This window comes from Heliangelus exortis, chromosome 1, assembly GCF_036169615.1.
Source record: "Heliangelus exortis chromosome 1, bHelExo1.hap1, whole genome shotgun sequence".
Classification (NCBI taxonomy): domain Eukaryota; kingdom Metazoa; phylum Chordata; class Aves; order Apodiformes; family Trochilidae; genus Heliangelus; species Heliangelus exortis.
The window spans coordinates 124,473,454-124,493,545 of NC_092422.1; the positions used below are offsets into that span (position 1 = coordinate 124,473,454).

A 20,092-nucleotide genomic window follows, 5' to 3' on the forward strand; every position below is an offset into this window, starting at 1 on the left:
GGTGCCAAGACTGCAGAGGTAGTGAGAGTGTTTGCCTAGCCATGTGTACTCTTCTGTTGCCATGAAGAGTTGACCTGTGAGCCTAAGGGGGATTCATGCTGGTCTTAAATCTCCCTGTGGAAATTCATTAAAATCAGTGGAATATTTCTATACTGAGAAGTACTTTAAGTATAGCAGGTAGCTATAAAACTGGCTACCCAAATTCAATTTTTTTTTTCTTTGCAAAAGAGTTTGGGAAGCTGGCATGGACTACTTAATTTATCATTCATGGGCCATGATGGGCTTGTCTTTGGGTGCTACATCAGACTCACCAAGGGGACTGCATATCTCCTGTTATCATAATCCTTCCTAGGATTCTCTTGGTTTTAATATTTTCAGATCTTTGAACAGAGCCTGGAAACTTCCATCCTGTCTTAGACCTGTCTTCCATCCTGTCTTAGAAACGGTCCTGTTGTCACCTTTCCTCTCCCTTCCTGTTCTGCCTTGTCGAGGAGGAATTCAGGCCATTTTTCTATTTATTCCCTTTATCACAGCTGGAAGGGACCTTTAAAGGTCATCTTGTTCCAGCCCCCCTGCCATGGGGCGTTACTTTGCAGTACTACTTGTCCTGCCCGGACTAAATTTTCAGCAATACAGAAAATGTTTCAGTAATCTTTTTCCTTTCATCAATAAGAAAACAGAACTTGTCTGTGCAGAATAAAAGAAAAAAGAGAGGAAGATATTTAGGGTTACATTCATACTTTTGATTGGCTGTACTGGCTTTTTATGTATGATGAGTGTTGTAACAGTGTGCAATATTCTTGCCTGTATTTCAAAGCTCTTCAAATTCACCATCATGGAGGCAATTTGAGTTTTTTGGGAGAGGAGTTGTTTTTTCAGTTTGCATACTTTCTTGTAATATTAGAGCTACAGGTCTGCTGAATTCTGAGGTTTTCATGCTCGAGTCAGGATAACCTAGCCACAGTTCTCTATGAAGTTAAATTAAGAGTATAATGTTGCAGACTAATGATAGAGAAACCAATATAGTCAACTGGAGAGTGGCTTCAGTTCAGTGTTAGTGAGAGGAATTGTGGCACATAAGCTGGAATCACTGAAAACATCTACCAGTTTGCGAAGCACCAGAAGTGATGTCCAGGAGAGATGACTTCAGGAAGATAAAAACCAAAGAGAGTTATGGAAGCAGGTTGAGCAAGCAAGATGAGAGGAAAGCCCACCACTTCAGTTTTTCACCTGTAGGCACCCAATGAGAGGTTACAGGTGATTTATATCTTCCATGCTAACAGCAGAGCAACAAATGTTTCATTATTTTTGAGAAATGAAATCTGAAGTTACCGTCTTGAGAACCAGCAAGTGATCCAGAAAGTAAGTGCATTCACTTGTGAAAAGTTCCCACACTGCTGCTTCTTTTTTCACTTCTAACTGGCTGTTGACATCTTTTTGCTCGGTCTGTTGTGTCTTTAAAAATTCATGCCAAGATTTACTCTGTTGATTGAAGAAGAAAGAAAACCACTGACTGTGACATCAACTGCTTCAGACCTTATGAAAGGAGTCTATGCTGGTGAAGGGACTCGAGCACAGATCCTATGAGGAGAGGCTGAGGGAGCTGGGGCTGTTCAGCCTGGAGAAGAGGAGGCTCAGAGGAGACCTCATCACTCTCTACAACTCCCTGAAAGGAGGGTGTAGCCAGGGGGGGGTTGGTCTCTTTTCCCAGGCAACTCTCAGCAAGACAAGAGGGCACGGTCTCAAGTTGTGCCAGGGGAGGTTTAGGTTGGACATTAGAAAGAATTTCATTACTGAGAGGGTGATCAGACATTGGAATGGGCTGCCCAGGGAAGTGGTGGATTCTCCATCCCTGGAGATATCTAAAAAGAGACTGGATGTGGCACTCAGTGCCATGGTCTGGTAACTGCAGTGGGAGTGGATCAAGGGTTGGACTTGATGATCTCTGAGGTCCCTTCCAACCCAGCCAATTCTATGATTCTATGATTCTATGTTCATTAAAATAGCCCAACTACCAGTATTAGTGATTCTACTTCTGAAGGCTTAAAGATTCCTTTTAAAAGGTTAGAAAAGCCTGACATTTTCCTCCAAAATATTTTCAATAGAAACACACTGAATTTGAAAGTACCACAGTATGATGCTCTGTGTTTATAGGGGTGCTATAGCAAAGCATAGTGGGAAACTTGAAAATTCTAAGAAATTTAATGTATTGTGCTGCTGCTGCTACTGGAAAGCAGTGGTGCATGATAGCTTCCTATTTTCAAGCTGGCAAAATCAAGATCTTCATAGGTAGAGCTTCACTAGACCTGCATATGTACCTGGATATTGGCTTTTATGTCCTAAAGTAGACCCTCTCACCTTACTGACTTGCTCCTAAGTCAGACATTTGCATACAAATTAGACACTGACAGGAGACCTCAACAATCTGCAGGTACCACTGACAGAGTTGTCTCAATGCCTTCTGAAGTCAGCACCTCCCCCATCTTGGGCAGTCTGGAAGCTTGGCAACATCCAGGTGGTTTTGAGGACCCTTGCGGGCCTGTGATACCCACAGTTTCCTTCTTTCCCCTCTGTTTCAAACAGCAAATTTATACCTAATGCTTATGTATTAATTTTGCAGGAGGGTCTCGTACTCAGATAAATGTATTGAATAAGGTCAACTTGAACACAAAATTTTTATCCCCATGTTTTAAGTGTCCTTGAGTATTTTCCTACCTTAAAGGAGTAAAATTCATATGTGCTGCAGTCTGTGATCTTAAGAGTTGAAAGACAGTTTTCCAGATCAGATGCTTGCTTCTGTTTGTCTTTACCCTGTTGAATGAAAACAACACTCAAACAGCCCTGATTCATACAATGTTTTAAAGACAACAAGATTTTTACCCAATTCAGCAACCTTACTCTGATCTGTAAGGAGCTTGTTCTTGACTTAGGGGCAAGGGCATATTTCCAGGCCTTCTTCCACAGGCATGAGACAGTGATGGCAGCTTTATTTGTCACTGTGGGGGGGGTGTGTAGGTGGTTTAGGTGTGGGTGTGTAAGATCTTAGTTATGTTACACAGAAGTCTTTGGCAGGGTGAGCTATTGGTATGGCAACAGACACTGGGCTTCTCCCGGTAGGCAGAACAAATGAAGTATTTTGCTTCCTTCAGCACTGTCAGAAGTAGGGGACAACAAACTCAGATCTGAAATCATCCTCCTGCTACTGGTATATGCAGCTTGAGTATTTATTTTTCAAATTTTTTCATTTGACCTATGTATTGAAGAAACTCCTTTGGTCAGCTGCAGAGTAGTGTCTATAAAATGAACTTTTAGGAAGCTTAAAGAGCAGCAGGGATTTGTCTGTGGGAGGGATCATGCAATAAAAACAATTGCTTTTTGTTTGGGTTTGTTTTCAGGCTGAGGGTGCCATGAAAAGAGTCTAAGCAGTATTTATGAACTCCAGTGTTGTGAGTATAGACTTATGTTTGCCTAAGTTTTAACTGCTTTCTGGAACTGTATACTCATACTTCATGGATTTCTATTGTCTGAACTTTAGGCACTGAATTCAAGCCAAATTTGAAATATGTGTTTGATTCTAATGTTTGAAATTCAGAGTTTAATCACAACTCTTAGCTTTGAAAGATAGCTTTAGATGGAGCAGAAACAATAATGCAGCTGTATAAACACACATTTAGCCAATGCATCAGCAAATGAATCTTCATAAGTTAGATTTTTTGGCATTTAGTAGTCTCAGTAATTACTTCTGGCTAAACAGCAAATGCATTTTGTTGCAAATTTCAAAGAGTTTGCTGAATTTAAAAATTTTCAATTGAAAGCCACATTCCTTCAAATGCTATAGAATTGCCATCAAATGAAGTTGGACCTCTTGTATGTGCTAATCTGAATATTTGCATTTGTTTTACTTGCACAGACTCTCCTTTGATAGTCAAGATTTTGTAGACAAAATACAAAAAATATTGGGAAGTGTCTGTACAAAATTACACATGTTTAGGGGCACAGAGTTATCAAGACACTTGCAAATGATTTCTTGAATGATGAAAGTCTCACAAAAAGGAAATGTGGATACCATTGCAAGTGAAAATTTTTGTAACTGGAAAAGACAAGGGAATGTATTAGACAAGAAAATTAACTGAAGTGAGTTGGTGTGGATGCTTTTACTGGAGAGTGTGATGGTGGCCATGGGGACAGGAAAGGCCTAACCAAGCATCTAAAAGGACATCTATAGCACCCTAAGCATCTAAGGGGCAGCAGTTCTGGCTGTGTGTTCGTGTGCACCTCATGCAGTGGCACTGGTGGCTGGACTGGAGCCACCCAACCTTCATGGCAGAATAATGTCCATGGGGTCCCAGGGGGGGCTGAGACCTGTGCATTCATCTCACCTGCTCTCTGCCTTTCTGCTAGTGCAGTAAGGTGATGGTAAGATGAAGTAAGTTAGTTGTGTAGGAAGGCAAGGTCAGTGCAAGGAAAATGACATGGTGAAATACTCACAACTCCTCTTCTGGCAAATGGCCACCTTGGCTTTTTGGATTCTAATGGGTAAAACAAAATATGTTATCAGTAGAGAAAAAATAGGTCAAAATAAATCTGTTATTTACATGCTTTTTTCCTATTTTTTTCTTTCTCAGATGAAACCTGATGTACTATACTGTTCTTGGCTCAGATTTAATACCTATGTTTAGACAGTTTGAGCACCAGACTTAAAATCCATTAAGCCTGTTGGGTTCCTCCCAGAAAGAATTATGTCTGTCTATGCTGGGATGATGCAAAAGACTCCCATTTGCTGCAGATGATCTGTATGTGACTGCCAATTCTTTACATGAGAAAACGCATCATACCTCAGGCCAATTCTTGCAGATATCCATTGTTTTGAAGCAAGAATTAGACTGTATCTGATCTTTACTGATATCTCGAAGCTATGCAGGTATTTAAATCATCTTTGAATAAATACAGTCCTACAAGCCTTAAGCCTCAGATCTGTCATGGGACTGGAACAGTGATGCAGTCTGTAATTCATGGTCCTTAGTGCAGCACAGGAGATGCTGAGCATCTAGATATAGGAATGCACTGGTGAGGAATGCCTGTGTTAATTCAGCAAGAAATTAGAATGAGTTTTCTAAATGTGGGACCTCCCTTCAGGCCTATGTGACCAGGAATCACAGTTAAAACTTTGTCCTTTGGGATTTTGGAGTCCTTGGTCATTCTTTCTGGGGATGGCTGGCCTGTTTGCTTTCATGAAACTGCTGGTTGTCACCTTAATTATTTTTGAGAAAATTTTAATCTCTGGTCTCCAGCATCTCTCCGGCACTCACACTGCACACTGGGCACACTGCTCCACAATGGGTATTTGCGGAAATTGCTCACAGTATCTGAGTATATTTCAGTATATTGAAGGTCTTGTGAGCAAAGTCTAGCCACAAGTCAGGTCTGGTAGCTCTGTGATTAGAGCACTACTGGAGAGGGTGGCATGGGCCACTCTCTTCCCTCTGCTTGAAGCAGGGCAGGTAGGAATTGGTAACTCTGCTGCTTGCAGATGCAGACCCTTTCCTGAGCTCTGGTTGCTCCCATCCTGTGGAGAAGGGAGGTGATCTGTGTACTTCCCCCTCAACTACTTGCATCCAAAATAAAACGAAGGCAAAAAAAATTTAAAAAAAATGAGGGGAATTTAAAAATGGGCTTTGCAGTCACTTCGGTGTTGGGTAACAGGATGGCCCACAGAGGCTGCACTGCCTTGCCTGTTGCTCTTGCACTGATCATCCCTCCGCATCCCATGTGCCCACATGTTTTTGTGCTGGGTTTAGATGAGCAAACCCCACCCTGTGTCTCACCTGCACTTAGCAGTAGGGCCGCAGGGGGCAGGTGGTCCATGGAACTGTGTGACACCAGGAGGTCTCCAGGGAACACCTCAAGTCCTGGCAAAGTCACTACCACGGAGCTACGCCTGCGCTCGGCTGACCTGTGAGATGCAACAACAACAACAGCAACAGCAACAACAACAACAGCAACAGCAACAACAACAACAGCAACACATCACCTCTCTCTGCTCGGGGATGTGAAGGAAGCTTCTGAAGTGCTCCTTGCTGATGTGCTCCTTGCTGATATGGGAGAAAATGACCAAAAAAAGCAAATCACAGCAACTACGACATTGATGTGGTAAAGGAAAAATGAGTAGCAGATTTCAGTGATCAACTGCAATTATCTCTTTCCGACTCCTTATTACTGCAAACAGTGCTTATGGTCATGATTTGCCTCAGATAATAGGTATATAGAGAATTTAAATATTGGAAATTGCTGGGTTCTTCTGAGATTATGCAAAAGTGAGTGGAGATTTCTGAAATCTATATTTTGGCACTGGATTCCAGGGGACCAGTTAAATGCAGTGTCCCTACCTGATGCATGGTCTGCCCTTACTTTTAACTTGCATATAACTCAGGTGCTTTCAAGAAAAGACAGCATACTGGTGGAACAGTCTAAATGTTGAGGTGTTTTAAAAGAAAGATTTAACCTTTTGGCTAGTTCATGCTATGTTCCTTCTAAATCTTTTTGGTATTTTTTCCTGCTTGTTCAAATATTTTTTTATTTTGAATATAATATGGCTTAGCAGCCCTGCTGATCGAAAACAAATGGCTCTTTCCAACTATTGTTGTTACTAACAGAGGGAATTGTCCAGGATGTAGATCCATCAAGTGAAGTGACACAGGCACTCCATATCCAACAGTGTGTTTGTGCCAGAGGCTGCTTTCATTCAAATACAGAAACTATTGGTACATATCAAAAACCTCTTCGGATTTTGTGAATTTTGACTGATACATGAAGACTGTATGGGAGTTCAAAGTGTCAGTAATTAAATAGCTGAAGAAGAAGTCATAAAGTGTGTGCATGTATAAAATATTCTTTTTCAGTCACCATTTATTGTCTATGGTATTTTTTGTCAGTTAAGCATAATTCTTAATGCTTTTTTTGCCTAGGTAGGGACCTTACTTGTAAACATTTAGCCATTTGCCAACACCTGATGTGAAACCTGGCAGGTATATTTTTCCCCTCAAGTGCATGAATAGTCACTTAAAGATTATCAACTCTGAAGTAGAGAATTGGGGTTTGATATGTATAGCAGGACATGCTTTTTGTAATGATCTGACAGTGACATTACTTGTAAGTGCCTCAGCTAAACCTATAGAACTGTATAGTTGAAAGGAAAGATCTGATCCTAACAAAAGAGGGCTGTGGGTTATCAGGAGGACTGGGTCTGGGAATCTAACACTTGAAACATGGGCGTATTAGGGTTTGAAAACTGTTGAAGACTTTACAATATGAAATGTATGAGTTCTCTAAAAGTTTTTCCTTTTCTGATAATCCTGCTGAATGGACAACAGAGGATCTGCTTATTTAAGTTTAGGGATTTATAATGGAGGTTTCTCTCTGAGGTTTCTTATGAAATTAAACCTAACATGTAGTTTGTGACATTTTATGGATGGGGTCTCTTTCTTGGTTGTCTGCCAGCCCTCACCAGTGCAAGGGAGACTGCTTCCTGATAAGATACACTGAGTGCTACCCAGTGCAAATTTTAGGTACTGGTAACAATCATATAAAGATGATTCTGAAGCCTTTACTGATTCCACCATACGATCTCTTAGTCAGCAGGATTATTATACAAGCCAGATGCTGCAATATAGTCCAACGGTAATTCAGAAAATTGTCACTCCTGTATTGGGAAATTCAGGAGATTTATTTCAGGTTGGATTCACATAAAATTTTGCCAGTTATTCTTGATTATTCAAGTACCTGGCCTACCTCAATTGCCAAATGTAAAGTTGGAGGCCAGTCACTTGGGAAGAGCAATTATGGGAAGCACATTTACAATAAAACTGAGTTAAATGCTGATCCTAGGTCAAAATGCTGATTCCCTAGATCAAAAAGGCCTTGAGCTTCAGAGGCACATATGTTTAAACAAGCTCTTTACATAGACATGCAAGACAGTAAAGCCTGGGAGAATGCCAAGGTCACTTGGGTACATATTTTACAATATAACTTTGCAACCTGACGTGCCTGATCTGAATGACTCCCATGCCTCGGTTATGTGTTAATGCTTCACAGGTGGACATGCAGATATCTGTGATCACCTGGGCCAATGTCTATAGGCATATTAGATACATCATGATCTTGTTGGTTTTATTGGAGAAATGAAACTACTGAAGCTCTGTGATGCATTTTATCAGTTTTTGAGTCTGTGTGTGATAATTTCTTCGTCTTTTCTTTCCTTCAGACCTTGGACTTTTGCCTTTTCTCTAGTTTTTTTGTTTTTCTTATTAGAGGCAGGCAGCTGAAGTGCTTGAGTGAAAGAAATATTTGTACTTTAGGGATGAACCTGAGGAGATACCAACTACAATAATTCCACCTTTAATTCTACTTGTTTTGTCAAACAAGATAAACTCACAAGTTTGCATTGCAAATTCATGGAAAGTTAGTAAAGACTCTGAAGCAGGTCATGGCCTGAAAAAACAAATATCCTGGGTATACAGTTGTTTCTAGGGCATAGAAAGTTTCAGCCTATTGCTTTTTAGATGTCTGTATCTTGATATGTTCATAATCATAGCTTAACTCGGCCTTTAGATGTGCTGGGGTATGGACATCTGTATGGATCACCTTACTTAAATAACAAATATGTTATTTAAAGGAATGTCTACTAAATGAGAAGAAAAGCAACTGAAGAGGTTACAAGGGTTGACATCATTGTGTAGTCACAACACTGAGGTAGCTGCCAGGTGGTGTCAATGTTACCTGGAGCCACTTAGGGAGGGGGTGTGGACTCCCTGATTCAAAGAATTGGCATGGCACTTTACAGGCATATGGGGCATTAAGAAAGAGGAGACTTCAACATAGGTGAGCCCATCTCCCTTAACTCACTGAAAATGAGCTGTCTTGGTGGTTATGAGGAGGCTTCTCATTAGCTGGCTGTAGAAAACAGTGCAATCCAGTCTCTGATATGCTGGATGGGGCAGGGAGAAAATGAGGCCAGAGTAAATGAAAGGTTTTCTTTTATCAACATTTCCTTTCATGGCAACGTTGACTTCAGCATCTCATCTTGTCACAACAAACACCTCTCCCCGTGTTGCCCCTCTGGTCCTTTTTGTTTATTTCTTTTGGGTGTTTATTTTTTATCAGCATCAGTTAAGCATGTTGCCATACTGACAGAGATGTGCTGGCATTCTTCACTAAGGGCTGTGTTGGGTAAGGCTATTTAAAATGAATATTTCTGCTCTAAGAAAGGCTTTTGGAAGTACAGCCTGGGAGGGAGGAGAAGAGATATTAATTAAAACTGAAGGACGGAGGTATGTTTTTATCCTGGCAGGGTTGCCAGATGTCCCAGTGTGCTTCTAGATGGAGAGAATAATCTGACATTTTCAGCAGTTTTCTCTGGCTGTGATAAGAAGGGATTAGCTGTTAAGGAGCTAGACGAATGATTTGGATAAGGGAGGAGCTCAATACAGCCCTTGCCCAGACCTTGGACCAAATTCAACCTGCCAAAGTTTAAAGCAGAAACTGGTGATTTTTGTTTTAGATTTCTGCACATTTTCATATTGATCATGATAAGAAACAAAGTCATAAAACACCATCCAAACATTCTTTTATCAATCTTTCCTGCCGGTGGCTGTGAAACAAAGCTTGCTTTTGTTCTCATATGATTTCTTGATTTTAAAATGTTTCTGGATAGAACTCCAGAGCCAATATCCTATCTGATATCTAGGAGGCCTTTTCTACAGTGAACATGTGATTTCAGATGTGCACACACATCTGTTAAGCCTTGCCAAGGGAACTGCATTGTGGAATGATTTTAGACCATATCAGCCTCCTCCAACCCACCCAGTCCCAGACACAAACTTACTTGAAACACACAGCTGTTTGTAAACTGTGGGTTACAACACAACTTTTACCTGAAAAATGAGTAAACATTGGGAAGAGGAGGAGATACAACTCAAGTAATTTTGTCAACTGCCTTAACAAGTGAAACAGAATTTAGGTGGAGACACAGAAGCAGAATATTGCTGTTTGCTGTGAGGCTATTCCTGGTGTTATTAATATACCTTATTCATCTGCATGTCCCACCTGAAATCTCCAGGGGAATTGTGCACCATCCATGAGAGAGTTGTGGCTATTTGGGGAAGTACTAGCTCCTACTTCCTTGTTTGGAGAGAAAATATCCTTTTTTTCCTTTCTGGAAACACTGAATGTCTCAAGGTAACAAACATGGCTGAATGAAACTAATTTCTAATCATGCTTTTACTTTGAGATAGTTGCTTTTAAGGGCTAGCTGCAACACAACACCTTATCTCGCCTGCACTGGCTGATAAAATCCAAATATTCTTCTTAGTCTGTAGGATTAACAAAACCCCTATCCAGCAGCAGTCCTAGGTCAGTTTTGCTCACAAATGAGAACTGTATCATGATGTTCTGGTAGGTTTTTGCTCCCTCTTCCCTCCCACTAAGTTTTGAAGAATATGACTCAAGATTATGAGATTTTTTACATTCTTCAAGCTGAAATATGACACTGCTAATCCAAATGGCCAGACCTTTTGGCAGTTAGTTTCTAGCACAGAGTTTCCAATGGTCCTGCTGAAATAGTACATGAAATCTAGCTAAATGTGTCAAGGGAGAAGGCCACCTTTGAAAGAAAATCTTCTTAAAAAGCTTAGGTTAAGGAGCTGGTGAACAGACACTTCACAAAGCAAATTTAAAGTTAGAGTTACATGTACATGTCTCACAGTTCAGTTTTGTCTTAGAGTGAAAGAGATTCATTGAAAATGTACAGAAGTGAAGCTTAGAATGAGATAAAACAAATGTATGCCTACCTCTCTATAGGCAATCCTCTCTTCTGAAAGAAAGAGAGACATTCTTGTTACTTGATCAGAATGCAAGCAGGCAATATGACTGTGAAAAAAGTACTTATCTTTTAAGAGAAATGTAATACCTGGACTCAGACACTGGCCAATTATTTTTGCTGTTGTGAAGAAAGGTGCAGAACTCATTTAATATTTTCAGAATATTCAGAATATTTTGAATATTTGAATATTCAGAATTTTTTCTATATTTGAAGGCAATGGAAGGGGAAATAGCTTTTGGTTTGGGACACAGAACTAACCAGTAAGCCAAGAGCTATACACCAGCTTGACACCACCCTTGTACAGTGAAATGCATCTGTGGGTGCTTTGCACTGGGATGGAGCCAAACATGTCTAAATCTAACTGCTTGTGTGAGTAATGCAAAATCTTGGAGAGCAGAACTAGTAGCAAATCTGGTTGATACAGTGCCTCTCCTCATCTTCATAGGAGTGAAATTATGGGTGATAGCTCAACAACAGTTTGTCCTCAGGGAAGGATGGAGGACTTGCTCTTGCTTATTTCTTTTAACTGGTGCTGGCACTTGCTGGACCAGTGTTTCTTTTTTTCAGAAAAGATTGCACAATTGCCTGGCCATTTATGGTGCAAAAATAGAGGGGCCAGTGAGTTGCTGAGCTAAATAAGTGGAAGTATAGAAGCTGAATAGGACCTCTTCCTTTGGCAGTGGCAAACCTTAAATTTGTCTCAGCCATGTCAAATTTGTTTGTTCTTGGTTTTGTCCGGGTTACTAATGCTATTCAGTGAATCAGAACCAAGAGCTGCATTAGAAAGAACCCTTCTGAAGGACCTTGGAAAGAAGAAAATTTAAAATCCAAACCAGAACTGGATATATTACTTCTTAATCTTGTTTTTTCCTAACCCCACAAGCATTTATATTGGCCCAACAGGCTGGATGGACAGAAGTGGGAAAGAACAGCCATGTACAGAAACTGATGAGGCCAGCCTGGCAAGTCTGGAACCATTGTCTCTTGCTGATTTGGAAGGAGAAACCTCCCTTTGCGATAAGCCTGGAAGTTGCTTTGTTGTACCAAGGCTGGGTTGCAGATTAAGAACCGTGGATTTGTTTATGCACTGGGCAATGATGGATCAACACTGAATATGCAAGACTAAAAAGGAGGTTGCATCATCCTATTCCTCTTACCTGGACATCCTCCTGTGGTGTAGGGCTGAGGCAGGGGCATCTCCTAGGTAGTGTTGCAGAGTTGGCTCTCCAAGAGTCCCAGGGTGTCTCGTGGGGCCTGCCATTGCTGAGAGGATCTTTTTGGCTTGGCTGCTTTGATGTGGGGCTAGTGGACTCCAGATCTGCTATAGCTGTCTCAGATTCAGCTTTGGCAGACAGTAATTTTGGGTGGACACAAGATGGCAACAACAATGAGGAAGCTGTAGCACACTGAGGTGGACTCTTACAAACGTGGTGGAGAGGTCTAGTGCATTCCTTTTGGTTCCTCAGCTGAGCTGTGCCAGGGCAGTCCTGAAATGACAGCGCTTGTGAGGCAGAGGCCATCCTCAGGCGCCTTAGAGTGGGAGAAGTAGAAATTCTGGCCAAAGCATGCCGGTCAAACTGGAAAGGTGCATGATGGCTCCCAGTGCCCTCTGTGGGAAGCTTCAGAAGTGAAGACTCTGTATAACCTCTTCTTCGAACGTAGTCCCCTGGAGGCCCAGCAGTGTCCTTACGAACTGATACTGCCTGCATCTCACAGCGGCTGAAGACATCTTCCAGACTGCTGCTTCCAGACAAAGGAACATTTTCTTTATGAAGCTCAGTTTCCCTGTTTAGAAGTTCCACACTGATGCAGGTTTCTTTGACCCCACCCAGAGAATAATCAGAGCTTGGCTGCTGCATTCTTTATTCGCGGCATGAAGATTTACAGCTGTGTGTACCTACCATGATCAGAAAAGGTTCTTAAAAACTTGCCGTATGCATTTTGATGTATCCTTCCCCCCCCCAGTTGTAAACAAAATTCTGTATATATGTGAACTACAGTAAGCAATTGCCTGCACTTTGAATCCTGTTGAAGTGCAGGTTTTAACAGCTTCAGGACTTGATTCCAGCAAGCTGCTTAAACAGGCATGAACTCTGAGTGTAGGAGCAGTGCCAGCATCACTCAAGAGAACTAATGAAATGGTAAGGACTGGCTGTGTAATTAGGAACTCATTTCATCTGGTAGTGTAGCTGCCTGATTTCCTGTTGCCCCTCCCTCATCTAAGAATGAGCTTGTGGCACTGCTGTACATGGGATAAAAATGAAGGCACTAGCTCTCAGGAGCCCTGCTTGTTTAAAAATCCTTTATGTGCAAATACTAATTGCTTGCTTAATGCTTAAGCAAATACAATTTAACACTTATGTAAGGTGAGTCTAGTCACTCTTGCTTTTCTTCTCTGCTGGAAAAGTATTTTGTAATAAGCATTTTGTTGTAATCAAAAAATGAAGACAATATTTTATCAAAGTAACTTATCTGTTGATTGATTAGTAAATGACCTTATATTCTGTGATTCTTGAAGCTCTATTTTAAGGTGTTTTGATGACTAGTCTCTCTAAAACCAGACTAACATTTCAAGTTATAACTGAGGATTACTAATTCAACCTTTTTGTTAATTCAGCGTCTTTGTTTGCTAAGAGGAATATTAAAACTGTTTCTGATTACTGGCTTTTTGGGGGGCACTTTTATTTATTAGGATGGCTTTAATAAAACACATCTTAACTATTTTTCTTCAACTACTGCATATCATACATTATGGGGTTTTTTTTTTTTTTTTTTTTTTTAATTGTATAGTGCCATCAGGTTGATTTATGAAGTGATTAGAAATTTTTTCAAGTTTGTTAGTCTCAAGTATTTCTTTTTACAAACTCTTCAGCTATTAGAAGATAATAATTCACATGTTTACAGGAGGTAAAAGCATAACCTTATATTGTGAAATATAAATGGCTTCCACACTATAACTGTAGTAAATAGCCAGAAACATAGTAGCATCCATTCATTCCTTGTTGATAAGGCTAATTAACACATATGCTTATTAAAAATGGACCAGCACTAACAATCACATTCAAGATATATAATAGATTACAATAATGAGAAATTATTACTATTTTCCAATTCTGAACGAAGATATGATTGCATACCATTGCTGTGGCATTTGCTGTTTACTACTGTTTACTGTTTTTTCCTTTTTTTTAAAATTTTTTTTTTATAAGTAATTTATCTCTTCACTGTGCAGAATTTTGCTTTGCTCACCATGGAGCTTGTAGATATTAATGTGAAATATTTCTGTTATATGAATAGAAAAGATTAGACAACTTTTAATGGAAATCATATAAAAAATAAGTTTTTTTATCAGTTTACTAAGCTTTTTTTCTTAACTAAGTTGAAACCTACGAGGTTTTTTATGGGTATTTAAATGTTACTTTTATTAGAATCTCTCAGCAGTAAAATATTTGTAAAGAAAGTACATCATTAAAATAAGTGTAGAAATATGCAACACATGCAGAAAAATTAGTATATATGATTATACTTACTAAGGCAGACAGGTGAAGATTTATCAGCTCCCAGTATGTCACATCCTTCTCATATGCAATTAAGTCAAATTTTCATCAAGTGCTTGATTGACTGATACTAGGCTTAGCTGTAATGTTTTCTCTTTTAAGGCGTCCTTACTGAGTGCTGGCATAGGGAACTCCTTTTTCTTCTTGTAGACTGGTTTCTAGGGGATTTGTTTATCAGGTCAAAAGGAAGTGGCTTCAGGATCAATGCCTGTTTACGAAAGTTACATGAGCCATATGTTTTATTAAACATCATTACCTTTATAATATTTATTTGTGTTGTTGTTCCTTTCATATTTTAAAATTTTCCCAAGAGAGATCTTGGTCATGTGTATAAAGCTGCAAGAGTAGATGAAATGTCTCCACCCATCCAGTAATTTTTTTTTTTCTTTTTTTTTTTTTCTTTGTCTGGATTCATTCAGCTAGATCTAGCTATGCATTCTTCATCTTTCATGGAAGAATAGTCATGATATATCCCTTGTTTAAATGATTTACAATCAGATTTTAATTTTAACAATTGTGCAAACTCTTGAGTAATTCTAAACATAGGCAGGTTTTAGTACTGGAGTATTTGACATTTCATCCAGACATTGTTAATTCCCACCTTTTGCTGTGTTGCAGGACTGATTGGAAATGGTCAGAACTGGTTTAAGCATTCTTCGGTTTAGGGTATGGCAAGTGAAACTTGGGAAAAGATGGTTTATTTGGTAGATAACTTGTGAGGAAGCACTAACCACATATTAGTTCAAATCTAGGGGCTGAGTGAGCACCTGCAAATGCAGACAACTTCTCGCTATCACATTTCCATTTGTGGTAAGGATTTTTTCAAAACTCTCCCACCAACCAAAGCATGATACCCCCAAACTAGTCTGAGTTAAATGCCTTTGATTTTAGTTAGCATTGAATGTGATTGTGGATTGAGGGAGGGTTCTTCCAAGCAAATGAAAGAAGAAAAAAAAACCCAACCTCAACAACTTTATTTGCTAGCCTGTGGCAGTATTTCAGTATTTTTAGTATTCATCCAGTATGGCTTCTAAGAAAAAGGGATAAGTTAGGAAAAGCAAGTGCTCACCATGTCTGATAGTTGATAGTAGAAGTGTATTTGTAGGACTTTTAGGAACATAATACTCTGAAATGTGGTGTTGGAACTGCCTTAGGTGGCCTGGAGTGTAGCTGGGCATAACTTGGTTTTAAGGCCATATTTGATCAGTTAGTTCTGATGGAAACCTGAAGTATTTTTTGTTTTGTTGGGTTTTTTTGTTTTGTTTTTTAATTCTAGATGAGATTTTATCCTTAATGTGTTCAGTATGCTTATATTAAACTAGCAGCAATTACATAAAAAGTTGTTCTATTTTTCCCCCATTTCCTGGTGCTTTAAATTGAAAATTATCTCTAACTTCATTTATCCATAAATAAAAATATTCTTAGGGGTGCTTAATTTGGGGGGCATTTTTGGATGTAGGTGAAATCATAATTGTCCTCATTTAGACCTTGCATTGTCTAACTTTTCTCTTACTCCTGACTGTAATAAAGCAGTTAAGCCTCTCAACTTGGACTATACATGTGTAACTCAGCTGTCCCCTATAACCTCTTCTCAAGTTACACAAAAAACAACTTTTTCTAGCTCCAGCTATAAACTCAGTCCTATACAAAACCTTACCAGGACATTAATTCTTTGGACTTCAGTTTTTACCCTCAGAAGCAAACGTAGCCAAGTCATTTAACTGAGTAAGCTCTGCTTGCTTCATGTGTGCTTTCTGAAATAAATAACTACATCAGATGAATCTCCTCTTCTGATCCAAATCTTAATGCTCATGCTCAAATTCCAGCTTTCTGTCAACTGACTTTATGTTCAAATACACCTCCAATCTGAAACTGATTGGCTGTCTCATGCATCTTTTCATGGCAGTCTCTTTTGACCACAACCAGTGCCCCAGTTTGTTGGTGTTTGCTGGCCCAGACTACAAAGCCTTAGCCATGGGCTTTTAAACCACTGCAGGGTTTGCTGGATGACTCCTCTCAGGGTTAAACCCTAGATTAGATCTCTGTTCCCTTATAGATCAAGATGATACTACCAGAAGTACACATAGACAGATATCCTCCTTGGCCTCTGCAGTCACCTTCTGAACTTGCATATTATATATTATCTAACCCCAAACTTATGCAGAGCTGTAGCCTTCAGGCTTGGCTTTCAAAACAGTTCTTCAGAGCACAAGTGAAGTTTGGTGTCAGGTTAGAGAAATAAATTTGAGTTTAGCATTGTCTAGATGTGCCTCACAGCTCTGGCCTGGATCTCCCTTTGGTTACACACCTGGCTGGCCTTTCAGCTACTGGCAACCTCTTTAGGGTAGAAGGTCCAGAAATAGAGTAATGAGGACAAGGATTTTGAATCTCCCTGTATGTCTCTCAGAGATATGGAGGTTAATAGAACTGGCTGGAAATGTCCTGAAATATCTTCCTGTGTTTTCAAGCGTTTTGTTGCATTTTTTTTGTGTTTCTCTATTGTTGTGTTTCAGACCATCTATCAGACACAGCTTGTTTCCTACTGATGAAAAATATAAAAAGTCTCTCACATAATGGTAAGGACAAACAACATCTCAGTTATACCCTGCTGACTAGGGGCCTGGATTTTATTCAGGTCATAGGATAGGCTCATAGATGGATTTGTGCTCTATTTTCAACATACCAGAAAATGTCAGGTTGCTGATTATCTGTTACCTCTTGAAAGGTCTTTGTGCATCAGCCAAAGGGACCTCATATTATAATGCCCCAAACTTTCTCCTGTTTGTCCTCAAAGTCTTACATGTTATCTACAATGAGCTTTCTCTGCTCCACTTTTCTTCCTCAAATCCTCCATTGATGGAGCTATTTGGAAATGCTCTTTATAGTGTCCAAAATTTGCTGTATCCTGAACATAGTCACCTAGCTTTTACACTCTCTCAGCACTCCTCCCAGCTTGGTCCATTGAATGGATATTTGCCTCTGAGTTCATGTGACATGTTTATGGCCATTTGACAGCCCTTTCAAAACAACAGAAGCAAGTGGCACATCTTAATAATCTCTGTGGGGTTGGTGGCAGCTTTGCAGTATGACCTGACCTTAAAAATCAGGCTGTGTGTTCCTCCACATCTGCTGTACTTTTGTAGGAATAGACCAAGTGCATTGGGTTACCAGTACTGGGGCTTGGTGTGAGGTTATGGACTTCCAGATAGAATGCAAGTCAGCTCTGGGAGCTGCAGGGCAAGCCAGGTAAGAGTTGGTCCTAAGGTCAGGGTTTACAATGTATGTGTGTCTGGGCATCTTTATGAGGGCTTAAAACTTTAGAACACACATGGAATTTTATCTCTTGGTCTATCAGTGAGAGTCCTCTAGGAGTGTTTCTGTAGTGAAAAAGGCATATGTGGTCTCAGCAAGGATGCTTTCACAGGACAGAGTAAAGGGAGCCACACAAATTAAAGGTAGCTTGGCAAAAATAACTCATTCTTGCCCCGCAAATCAAAACACCTGAGCTCCTGCTTTCCCTGATGCTGTTGACATCAGCTGAGCTTCCTTGGTAATTAGACCTCAAGTCAAGTACCCAGAGAATAAAGACCATGCACTTAATGACCACTGTGAAAAGTCAATTTAAATGGCTTGGGCAGCACCACAAAGAAACTATGCAGCAGGTGGTGAGATAAAGTCTATTTTTCTGGGGAAACATTCACAAGAGAACTCTGATTTCTCTCCCAGTGAATGCCAGCCTCACTCACCTCCTGCTTTGTAGCTTTTGAATAAATAAAGAGCAGTGGTCCATAGCCAGCAATTTCCTCCATGCCTTAGTGCTGACTCAATCCTAGAGTGAGGCCATGCTGTGCTGAGGAAGGGTCTCATCCAACACACAGTGTGAATGTATGATTAGGACCCATCATTATACCAGAACTGGTTGAATTGGGGCAGAGGGCTGCGCAGGTTGTGCAACCATTGTTTTATCATCTTAACTGGAATCACCTCCCATTCCTTCCCCAAAGAGATAAAAAAAAAGTACCAAAGGGAACTATGCTCTGGTGTTTTTTTTTATGGGTCTTTTTTGCAACCAAAATATCTGTCCTCTAAAAGCCTACAGCTTCCTTTTCCCATCCTTAATTAAAAACAAAACAAAATAAAACAAAGGAAGCTTCCTGTTTTCAGTTGGAGAGGAAAGTTTTGGCTTGTCTCAGAGCAAGAAAGTTCAGCTGGTACTTCCAGTAAGTGTGGAGAAAAACATTCTGAAATTTAGTCAAGGAGATGCTGTTTGCCATTTCTCCAAGGCCCTCCCTTAGACAAATTTTGGTGGGTTCCATGAGACCAACATAAATTACACAAAACTAATTTTTCTATTTGCCAGCAAAATTTCAAATGAATACTCCAAAGCGGACTTTTAAAAGGTGAAATTCCCACAAACAGTACATTTTTATCCCCTAGATTTGCCCTCAAAAATACAGAATATTTAGCCTCGCAAGTGTCAGGAATTTAGTTAATGGCAGGCACGTATTGTATGAAATCTCTGCCAAATGATTGATTAAAATCAGGCAAAGCAAATAAGAACTTAATCGTAGTTTGGGCAAATATTGAGCAATTTTAATATACACTGCCAGTTCTGCCATTAATAATATTAGTGGGTTTTTAAAAAATCATTAGACTGTAATACTTCTACAGAAATTAGCAAGCCATGCAGCATGCATTCTTACTTGTACACAATGATTTCTGTATGAAGTATTTATTCTGGAACTTCCTCTACAGCAAGTGAAAAGATGCCTTATAGAAGAAAAACAAAGCCAAAAAACCAACCAACCAACAAAAAAACCTACCACTTTACTCTTAATAAAAAAATATGTTCTATAATGCTATGAAAAGCAGAGACCTGTCCTGTTCTTCAGACCCAACTTCCATGGAACTTCAGTGGTCACTTTTCTCCATATCCCAAACTTCATGAAGGAAAGCATTTTTCCACTCAGAGATCAGTGACATCCACAATGTAACTAACAGCTGAAGAGGATAAAAGGCAGAGGAGGAACAGAGCTGCAATTCCTCAAACATCAATTTCTGTGTGAAAACATTTTTTTTTACAGTAAACGAGGCACTTGTACTGGAGTAATAGAAACAACTTTGTTGTGGGCTGAAGTAGAACATAAATGGCTTGACTATCTTGGCAAAAGCATTGTTTTGGGTAGGTAATGCTTTTTGCCTTAAAAATAGGTCACTTGAAGATTTGAAACCTTTCAATTTGAAGAGTTACTTCAAAAGCGTATATATTTAGAAGAAAGCATTTATTATTTTTACCCATAATATGGTTACATCCAAACTACATAATTCAACAAATCTACTTAAGAAGATTTTGTTCAGCTTTATTTATACTCCTTTTTATGGCTCCTCTTATTTTCTAGGAGTTTGTTTATGAATTCCTTGTGGGTCAGCTTGAACTTTAGCATCTAGGTCACAACATCAATAGCTCTTGGCAATCTAGGTGATTATTTTTTCTGTCAGATACTGTGCCTGGATTTCATCTCCCAGCATCTAACCTAAAACTATATGGTGTCACACAAATCAGAACACTGTAGCAGAGTTAGGAGACAACAGCCAGAAGATCACGTCTGACTCTCACCTGGCAGATCAGAGAGCTGCTGTCCTGCTTTCTTCAGTTTTG

At 39.7% G+C, this 20,092-nt stretch overlaps 1 protein-coding gene across 3 annotated transcripts in view; it reads right to left on the reverse strand.

Moving 5' to 3' along the window:
* Nucleotides 1-14,756, reverse strand: part of PLEKHG7 (pleckstrin homology and RhoGEF domain containing G7) — a 35,077-nt gene extending 20,321 nt beyond the window's left edge. Inside the window, exons 1-7 of one of the 3 annotated variants that reach the window (XM_071765311.1) lie at nucleotides 14,407-14,747; nucleotides 12,034-12,773; nucleotides 10,845-10,867; nucleotides 5,826-5,953; nucleotides 4,489-4,529; nucleotides 2,716-2,811; nucleotides 1,333-1,482 (exon numbers count right to left, since the gene is read on the reverse strand). In XM_071765311.1, the coding sequence (XP_071621412.1) occupies nucleotides 1,333-1,482; nucleotides 2,716-2,811; nucleotides 4,489-4,529; nucleotides 5,826-5,953; nucleotides 10,845-10,867; nucleotides 12,034-12,735 (1,140 nt within the window). In that variant the 5' untranslated portion in view covers nucleotides 12,736-12,773; nucleotides 14,407-14,747. Of the gene's footprint in view, nucleotides 1-1,332; nucleotides 1,483-2,715; nucleotides 2,812-4,488; nucleotides 4,530-5,825; nucleotides 5,954-10,844; nucleotides 10,868-12,033; nucleotides 12,774-14,406 lie in introns of all 3 variants that reach the window. The other 2 variants (XM_071765318.1, XM_071765328.1) reach the window with 2 other exon arrangements.
* Nucleotides 14,757-20,092: the final 5,336 nt, after the last annotated feature.